Raw genomic sequence first — 10,041 nt, 5'->3', positions numbered from 1 at the left:
GACCAAGGACACGCACGTGCTCAAGGTGAGCGCCGCGGACCACGGCGCGCCGCGCCGCTCGGCCGCCACCTACCTCACCGTCACGGTCAGCGACACCAACGACCACAGCCCGGTCTTCGAGCAGTCCGAATACCGCGAGCGCGTGCGCGAGAACCTGGAGGTGGGCTCCGAGGTGCTGACCATCCGTGCCACCGACGGCGACGCGCCCTCCAACGCCAACATGCGCTACCGCCTGCTGGAGGGTGCGGGGGGCGTCTTCGAGATCGACGCGCGCTCGGGGGTGGTGCGCACGCGGGCCGCGGTGGACCGGGAGGAGGCGGCCGCGTTCCGGCTGCTGGTGGAGGCCAACGACCAGGGCCGCAACCCGGGCCCGCTGAGCGCCACGGCCACCGTGCACATCGCGGTGGAGGACGAGAACGACAACTACCCGCAGTTCGGCGAGAAGCGCTATGTGGTCCAGGTGCCCGAGGACGTGGCGGTCAACACGGCTGTGCTGCGCGTGCAGGCCACCGACCGGGACCAGGGCCAGAACGCGGCCGTGCATTACAGCATCGTCAGCGGGAACCTGAAGGGGCAGTTCTACCTGCACTCGCTGAGCGGGAGCCTGGACGTGATCAACCCCCTGGACTTTGAGACCATCCGCGAGTACACGCTGCGCGTCAAGGCCCAGGACGGGGGCCGGCCTCCGCTCATCAACTCCTCGGGGCTGGTCTCCGTGCAGGTGCTGGACGTGAACGACAACGCGCCCATCTTCGTGAGCAGCCCCTTCCAGGCCGCCGTGCTGGAGAACGTGCCCCTGGGCCACTCTGTGCTGCACATCCAGGCAGTGGATGCAGACGCGGGGGAGAACGCCCGTCTGCGCTATCGCCTGGTGGACACAGCCTTGGCCGCTTTGGGTGGCGGTGGCGCTGGGCCTGAGGACCCCGCTTCCACCCCAGACTTTCCCTTCCAGATTCACAATAGCTCGGGTTGGATCACCGTGTGCGCCGAGCTGGACCGAGAGGCGGTGGAGCACTACAGCTTTGGGGTGGAGGCGGTGGACCACGGCTCCCCACCCATGAGCTCCTCGGCCAGCGTGTCCATCACGGTGCTGGACGTAAATGACAACGACCCGGTGTTCACGCAGCCCGCGTATGAGCTTCGCCTGAACGAGGACGCTGCCGTGGGCAGCAGTGTGCTAACCCTGCAGGCCCGGGACCGTGACGCCAACAGCGTAATCACCTACCAGCTCACGGGTGGCAACACCCGGAACCGCTTTGCACTCAGCAGCCAGAGTGGCGGTGGTCTCATCACCCTGGCGCTGCCACTGGACTACAAGCAGGAGCGACAGTACGTGCTGGCAGTGACCGCGTCCGATGGCACACGTTCGCACACAGCACAGGTCTTCATCAATGTCACCGACGCCAACACCCACCGACCAGTCTTCCAGAGCTCCCACTACACAGTGAGCGTCAGCGAGGACCGGCCTGTGGGCACCTCCATTGCCACCATCAGTGCCACCGATGAGGATACTGGGGAGAATGCCCGCATCACCTACGTGCTAGAGGACCCCATGCCACAGTTCCGCATTGACCCCGACACTGGTACCATCTACACCATGACAGAGCTGGACTATGAGGACCAGGCCGCCTACACACTGGCCATCACGGCTCAGGACAATGGCATCCCTCAGAAGTCGGACACCACCTCCCTGGAGATCCTTATCCTTGATGCCAATGACAACGCACCCCGGTTCCTGCGGGACTTCTACCAGGGTTCTGTCTTCGAAGATGCCCCATCATCAACCAGTGTCCTCCAGGTCTCTGCCACGGACCGGGACTCGGGCCCCAACGGCCGTCTGCTGTACACCTTCCAGGGCGGGGATGATGGCGACGGGGACTTCTACATCGAGCCCACGTCTGGCGTGATCCGCACCCAGCGCCGGCTGGACCGGGAGAATGTGGCTGTGTACAACCTTCGGGCTCTGGCTGTGGATCGGGGCAACCCAGCTCCCCTTAGTGCCTCGGTGGAAATCCAGGTGACTGTCTTGGACATCAATGACAACCCCCCAGTATTTGAGAGGGATGAACTGGAGCTGTTTGTAGAAGAGAACAGCCCAGTGGGGTCAGTGGTGGCAAGGATTCGTGCCAATGACCCTGACGAAGGCCCCAACGCCCAGATCATGTATCAGATTGTGGAAGGAAACGTGCCGGAGGTCTTCCAGCTGGACCTGCTGAGCGGGGACCTGCGTGCCCTGGTCGAGCTGGACTTCGAGGTCCGGCGGGAATATGTGCTCGTGGTGCAGGCCACATCGGCCCCCCTGGTGAGCCGGGCCACGGTGTACATCCGCCTCCTGGACCAGAATGACAACCCGCCAGTGCTGCCTGACTTCCAGATCCTCTTCAACAACTATGTCACCAATAAGTCCAACAGCTTCCCCACAGGTGTGATCGGCCGCATCCCGGCCCATGACCCCGACCTGTCGGACAGCCTCAACTACACCTTCCTGCAGGGCAATGAGCTGCGCCTGCTGCTGCTGGACCCCGCCACGGGCGAGCTGCAGCTCAGCCGGGACCTGGACAACAACCGGCCGCTGGAGGCACTCATGGAGGTGTCTGTGTCTGGTGAGTGGCTCTCCGGGCGGGAGGAGTGGCTCCTGTGAGCGGCTCCCGTTGGGCATCCTGGGGAGCCGCAGGGACCCGCCAACAGCTTGCCTGGCGTGCCGGGGCGTATTCGGGCAGGGCCCTGGCAACTCTTTGGGGATTTGTTGCCTCCGGTTGGATGCCGGGGGCGTGCTCCCCACCTAGGTTGAGCGAGTGGGAGAGGCCCCGCCGCCTCCCTCAGCACTTTTCTGGGAGCACGCCTGGGCTTCTTCAAGTTCAAGATCAGGGCTTCTTGGCCCTTTTCTCAGTGGGCTGATGGCTCCCGAGTTGTGCTATTAAAACCTGGCCTCCGGGTTACCTGGTTCGAATGATTTGCTTGGTGATTCTCTTTTGTCAGCCAGCCACACGGCTCTTGGGAAAGATCAAAGGTCACTGTCCTCTCCATGTGGCAATTAGTTCCCGGGTGGGACTGTTGGAAATTGCTGGATGGGTCCCTGAGTCACCCTGTAATACGGCTGCTGTTCCCTTGGTCTCACTTTTCTGTCTCCTCCAGATAATAATAACAATTGGGCTTATGTGCGCCCGTCTTTGTGGCAGCCCTTTGAAAAGCGTAGCCGCGTTTGATCTTGGCTTCTGCTCCTGGACACGAGCTTATAATTTGGGTGTTATTTAAGAGGACTGCTCAGGTTAGTGGTGGAGCCAGTGTGGGAACCCTGCTTGCCTGATCTGGGGCTGGAGGTGAACAGAAGGGAGGGAGTCTCAGCCCAGCCGCCAGATGCTTGGCAGCAAAGAGTGGCTTCTTCACGCTGGCGCCCACTGCGTGCCAGGGCTGGCCTGCGCTGCTGGGGAGAGGGGACAGGTAGAGGGCGTGGGATTTGGGAGACAGAGGAGAGGGAAGGATTTGGTAGGGGGGTGGGGGAACAATAAAGGGACCCCCCTGTGGCTCTTTGAGAGGACATAGATGTGATCATTTGGGGCAGGCAGGAGACCTTATGATGAGACCAAAATATCTCCAAGAAGGGCTCAGTCTGTGGGCTGTTTGAATCAATGTTTCAGATGAGTTGTTTAAACAGTAAATTATTAGGATACAATATTGCCATGGGAACCCCGGAATAAATTAAAAGGTTGATTTTCCGTATTGTTTTGTTTCTACAGTTGGCTATTCTTCTGTATATACCAAGGGCTGGGTTCCAGTTGGTTGTTTATGCATCTGGAATTTACAGGTTCAGTTTTGAAGTGACGTGATACTTCAGCATAGATTTTGACAGCATAGTTATTTGTTGGTGAATATTTTGGGGTTTGCGAGGTTGTAAGAATGTATAGAGAGTATGGAACAGGCCCTTAGGGACAAACTGTGAACCAGCGTTATGGATATTCCTATTAGTTTTATCCCCACACCACTTTCTCTGCTAGATAAAGCAGTGGGAAATCGGCCTGTGTAGAAATGAGTTGGCAAAATAAAAAGGTTTAGATTTTACAGGGGACATGGTGCTTTAGTGGGAACGGGTCCATGCTGAGGGGGCAGGGATGTTTTTTGTGTCTGCAGGATCAGCAACGTGAGCCCTCCTGTGTTTGCCAGACAGCGGGCTTTAGGATGGCTCCCATCCAGAGGAGGTTAGTTACTGAGGGTGTCTCACCTGGTGGGCCCACAGCCTGGACCACGGTTGAAGACGGGTGCAGGCCCCACACCGTGCAGTCATCATCTCAGTGGTCCGTTCCTCAGCTCTGGATCCGTTGCCGTCACATCCTTGTGTGAATCAGGAACTGGACCCCCCCCCGCAAGGGGACATTGATCACCTTTGACTGGGTTCTGTCCAGCAGTCTTCTAAACTCTTGTATTTACACTGTCACTTGTTCCCCTGGTAACTGGGAGGTGAGTGGTGCCATGCTGCTGCCCATTTTACAGATGAAGAAACTGAGGCCCAGAGGTGATGAGGAACCCTGTCAGGGTTACACAGCCAGTGAGCAGGGGCACCAGGCATCAAACCGTGACTGGGACGAAGCAAGCCTGCTATTCACACTCCCGTCTCTTACCTAACAACATTTTTGAGAAATTATTTGCTAAACTGAATTATTTCAGTGCCTGCTTGAAAGTTAGATGTGTTGGGGTGCTGCATAGCCTTCCGACCATGTGTCTGTTATTTAATGCTCTGAAGAAGAAGACCACTATAAGATCTATGTAGAAACCTAACCAAACAAAAAGATCAGCTCTTGAATTAACCAGAGGCGGATTCTTAGGTTTTATTAAGGAACAATGCAGAGAGCTGTTGTTTCAAACTCATGCACTCTTTTCAGTGAAGTGTTATTGGCTTCCCAGGATTTATAGCCATGCCCTAAAGCCTTTGATGCATTATTACCGCTCTGGAGGTGCAGTATGAACAGTCAGTTAGGTTCTTTGGGAGCCTTCAGCAAAGCCGCACAAGGGGAGGAGGGTAGATCCTTTTAGCCTGGCCTGGGGTTCTGGCACAGGCGCGTTGACTGTGAGTAGATAGTGTCGATGGTTTTATACAGCTCGCCAAGAACAAAACGCTAGTCTGAACATACTGAAATTCAAATAACTGTCATTTTTTAATGACATCCAGCGATACTAGATGCTCATTTTATATGCAATGATTTCTGAATGCGATTTAAAATTCTGTGATAGGGACTTTTTATTAGGAACGTTAATAAAAGGTGTGTTTGTATTTTTCAAAGCAGTGTGGCTAATAACACAGGAGAAACTCAAGCACTGAATACTCTGTAGTCTTTCTAGACGTCGGTCTTTTAGTAACTGTCATTTTAAATCCACCTTGGACATGTGCGTGCCTGTAGGTTTAGGGCCTCACGCTGTGCGTTACACAACACGGCCGCTGGTAGCGAGGTGATGTCCCCACCTCTCCTCTTGTGTGTGTTACACACCTGTGGATGTGGCAGAGCAGTGTTTATGGGGTCAAAATGATTGGTCAGTGAGTCATTCAGACATGTCAGAAAATATGGGGACTCAGTGAATTAACAAGACTGAGTAACCTTTTCATCCTTCACTCTGGTGGGGAGTGGACAGCATAAAGTAGTCTAGGCTTGATAAAGTTTTATGTAGTACTTGGCTCGTTAAATACAGGATATCATTGTGACTTTTACATAGAAGATTACAAACGAGGAAGTAAGGAGCGGGCCATTGTACCGGGCATCGTCTGGATGCATGGTCTTACGTATTTTTTTTCTGAAATTCACAGTGTGGAAAAGGATCAGACGATCTTAAATCATTTCACTTGTTGAGCTGGATTCTTGGAGTGACGTAAACTCTTAAGTCCGGGAAGAGTGAGCTACTTTTGGCAACTATTTAACCATTTAAGGGCTCTGATTATCTCTGGACATCATCTCTTGCTCATACTTTCAGAAGCAGTCTCAGAAACAAGGAGTGTTTGGTCATTTATTGAGCGCCTGCTGTGTTCGAGGCCTGGGAGAGCCTGTGTGGCCCCTGACCTGCTGGAGCTTGGGTGGAGGTAGACAATTGGATAAACGGGGAGCTGGGTTCAAGGCGAGGGATGTGATGGCAGGGTGTGGGGGGACAGGGGGTCTCTCCAGGACCAAGGGGAACATGTGAAGCCGTGTGTGGCAGGGGGATGGGGCGGGGGGATCCCCTGGGTCTGGAGAGGGCTACCGTGGAGGGCTTGGTAGGCCCTCTCTGGGGAAGTCTGGGGTGAGTGCTGGGCCCATGTCTGAGCTGCTGATGGGCAGATCCCTCTGGGCAGTGAGGAGGGAGGGTGGAGGCAAGCACGGGAGGTCAGGTGTGGCCCTGCGAGGGGGTGGCCGTGGAGCATGGGCAGACGGTCAGGTGCCGTGGTGATGATGGGGTCTATGCAGCCAACGCGCTCCGTGCCCCAGGCACTCTGTGCCCCGGAACTCTCCCAAGGCTCCACCTGTTCGATCACGTTAAATTCTCCTCGTGCCACCCTCTGGCGTGGAAGGTACTGTTGTCACTTTGTCTCAGAGATGAGCAAACCAAGGACAGTGCACCCAGGGCACACAGTGTCTGGTGGCAGCAGCGGGACCCGAAGATGGGTAGCTCCTGTTTTCTCAGCCTGTGCTTTCCAGAAAAACTGGCTCTGGAGGGTGAGGGTGAGGGGGGTGCTTTCACTGCAGGGGAATCAGCTTTGCAGTGAAGACCACGTGCCAGTATCGGACCTCATGTGGCTGGGGCACCTTTGAGATTGTTGTGAAGACAGCTGGACATGCAGGTGTAGATAGGAGAGATGCTGGGGTCATGGTCCGAGGCCGCAGGGGTGCAAAGGGTCTGCGCCAGAGCTGGGGCAGGAATAGCCACATGCGGGGAGGAGCCCAAGGGCGAGTGTGGGTCCCAAAGGGGCTCACCTGTGGTGGGTGCCTTGGTGGTTGGGGAGCCTGAGGACAGAGATGTGACTTGGGTACCCAGAGCAGGTTCTTAGTGGCCTTGGTGAGAGCCAGAGTGGAGGGGGCTTGGGGACCCCTCTGAGGAATGGATGACAAGGTCACTGGGTATAAGTGGGGTGTGGATGAGGCCAAGGCTCAGAGGGAAGTCCGGTGGCCATGGGGACATGGGAACCTGCGGTGACCCAAGGCTGAGTTGAAGGTGGAGAGGAGTTGGCAGATTGACATGCACAGCCATCCTGCCTGTCCTACCGCTCTATCTGCCTGGGAAGGTGTCACCTAGCATGGGAACTGGCACCTCTAGGGGGCATTGGGAGTGGGGGACAGCATTCTCAGTGTCTGTTGAAGACCTGCTATGGCCAAGCTCTGCGTGGATGGGGCTGCTGGGATGGTGACTCTGCTTCTCTTTGAATCGTCGTGCCTGGAGGGGAAGATCAGCCTGGGAGGATGGAAGGGGCCTCAGGACTCACTCGGGGCAGGTGTCCCACCTCCACACCTGGGACGCGAGCTCTCTGTCCGCCCCACCCAGCAACCAAGGTGACAGGAGACCATTTTTTAAAATCTGGGTAAATGGACCGCCGTGTGGCTCACTTGGGAGAGTGTGGTGCTGATAACGCCAAAGTCATGGGTTCGGATCCCTATATAGAGATGCTGTTTAGCTCACTTGGGAGACTGTGGTGCTGACAACACCAAATCAAGAGTTAAGATCCCCTTACCGGTCATCTTTTTAAAAAAGTAAAAATTAAAAAATAAATAAAAATAAAAATCTGGGTAAAGCGGCAGGCAGGTGGAGACCCTGGGGAAGTACCTTGCGCCCCTTGGCAGGAGCCAGCGGAGGTGGTACTGAGTTCACACTGGGGAAGTGGCGGTGGTGTTGGGGACTCCAGAACACCATCCAGGACCTGGCGTCACTGTTGAAGAGTCCTCTTGGGTTTGGGCTGACGCATCTGCCCGCCCGTTTTGAAACCCGATAGCAGAAACCTGTTAAGGAGCAGGTAGGTGGGAAGGGGGGCCTGGGTGTGGCATGTGGCCCGGTGCCTGGGCCTCTGTCCTGCCAGCTCTTGGATTCAAACAGAAGGAGATTTTATCATGTGGGGCACAGCGTGTGGAAAATATTCATACATTTGGCGTGAGTTTTTTCAGTTCACAGCCTTGGGGGAAATAATTTTCTAAGTTTTTTCTTGTCCTGTAACCTGAACACACAAGTTCATATGAATGCCCTAGAATTAAATTCCTGAATATTGGGAGGGAGGTATATGTAGTAAATGGCCCTTTTTTTTTTTTTTTCCTTTTTGTCTTTTTTCGTGACTGGTAACGGGATAGCAACCCTCAGTGTCGCGCCCGTACCATGACCGGCAACGGGATTGCAACCCTCTGTGTCGCGCCCACACCGCGCCCAGCCAGCGAGCGGACCGGTCTCTATATGGGATCCGAACCCTCGGCAGGAGCACCGCCGCGCTCCCAAGCGCCGCACTCTACCGAGTGCGCCACCGGGCCGGCCCGTAAATGGCCCTATTTAATTCCGCGCTCCCTGGCCTTCCCCTTGCTTTCTGGTGTTTGCTTCGGGAGGGTTCCGGGGTTACATGGGGAAATGCAGGAGGCTCGGGTCCCAGGCCCTAAGGGTCAGAGGGACCAGTCTTGCGTCGGTGGCCGCTCCTTTGTGGAGGACTCTGACCTCTCTCTGCGTTCCCTGTGGGCCTGGGGCACAGTAGGTGCTTGGCCCACATTCATGGATTATTTCTAGAACGAGCCAGAGGGGTGCCCACAGAGGTGCGAGGGGAGGGGGCCACCTGCCGAGGCTGAGGATATGCCACCGTCACTTGGGGGACCAGGGGGGTCGATGCTGAAGCAAGGACACCCCCGAGAGCCACCTCAGCCCTTCCTGTGCGTGGCTGGGGACTCAGCCCCGGTGAGAGGGACGGGCATTTCTCAGGAAAAGTCTGATGGTTGAGTTCTCGTGCTTGTGCTCCAGGTGAGAACTTGTGGATACCCTGGTAGTCACTTCACCTTTTTGAGCGTGGACATTCCAAAGCCGGGAAAAGCCCAGCACCAGCCCTTTACAGTTGAAGTCACTCTAGAGTCTGTTCTCTTGATGTCCTGGGGTTCTTTTCTTAAAAACAAGCAGACAGACACACACAGGCTAGGAGGGACGTCCTGAAAGGTCATTATGTAGGGTAACACCTTTCCTTCCAGCCACCCTAGCACACCCTTTTAACCCCTTCTGGTCACAGTAGGGAGCATGCCAGGTGACACACGGGTCCCTCAGAGCCGGGGCCATGCATGTGGGCTTGGGAGTGTACCGCATACCGTGGGTCGCCTGTAAGAAGGAGCCACACCAGCCCTTGGCTAGGTTGGCCAGGGGACATCCGGGTGTCCACTACGCAGAGCTTGGGAATAGTGGCCGGCAAGTTGTAACCCGCTGCTGTGGGGACAGGGGCATCGTCATCGTGTGGGGCGGGAGCCTTGTAGCCTCTTTCTCATGGGGTGGTGTTAATGATGCAACTTTGGATGAGCAGGTGAACTCTAAGCTCATGTCACTTTTCTGTTAATCTTGTGAGCAAGGTGATGGTACCTCCACTTCTGGGTGAGGACAGGGAGGCCCCAGAGACCGAGCAGCTCCTGCGCCTTCCATGTGGGGCACGAGCGTCCCAGGTGAGACTGGAGCCTGGATCTTCCAGCCTTGCCTGGCTGGCCCCCGCCTCCGTCCCTGCCTGCCGCCCCAGTGTTGGGTTTTCAGTCCTGGCTTCATAATAGCCTGCAAGTCGATGGGGCGGAATTGCTCCCTTGGAGTGTCCTGATTGTTCCTGCCCCTCTGCCCAGGTGGGACTCTGCGGTGGGCTCCTGGTCCAGTGGGCTTAGCAACTGCCCAAGAGCAGCAAGGACACACGTGGCCCCAGGGGAGGGCGGCTTCCTGGCCCAGTGGGTGGGGGCAGGGGGAGGGCTGCTGGCTCTCCTGGGCCCCGGTCCTTTCATCTCCCCTTCCCACTGGAGCACCCCCCCCCCCCGGCCTGAAAATGGAGCCGAAAATAGGGGGGGTCTCCCCTGATCACCTCTCCCTGGGGCTAGGGCCAGG

At 56.4% G+C, this 10,041-nt stretch overlaps 1 protein-coding gene across 1 annotated transcript in view; it reads left to right on the top strand.

Moving 5' to 3' along the window:
- Positions 1-10,041, top strand: part of LOC103604451 (cadherin EGF LAG seven-pass G-type receptor 1) — a gene marked incomplete at its 3' end in the record, with an annotated part of 134,990 nt that overhangs the window by 5,426 nt on the left and 119,523 nt on the right. Inside the window, exons 3-4 of the mRNA XM_008589006.1 lie at positions 8-902; positions 939-2,603. Of these exons, the coding sequence (XP_008587228.1) occupies positions 8-902; positions 939-2,603 (2,560 nt within the window). The remainder of the gene's footprint in view (positions 1-7; positions 903-938; positions 2,604-10,041) is intronic.

The sequence above is a fragment of the Galeopterus variegatus genome, unplaced genomic scaffold (assembly GCF_000696425.1).
Source record: "Galeopterus variegatus unplaced genomic scaffold, G_variegatus-3.0.2 Scaffold5152, whole genome shotgun sequence".
NCBI classification, from domain to species: Eukaryota; Metazoa; Chordata; class Mammalia; order Dermoptera; family Cynocephalidae; genus Galeopterus; species Galeopterus variegatus.
Note: the sequence above shows the minus strand (reverse complement) of the source record. Positions and strands in the feature narration are given on the sequence as shown.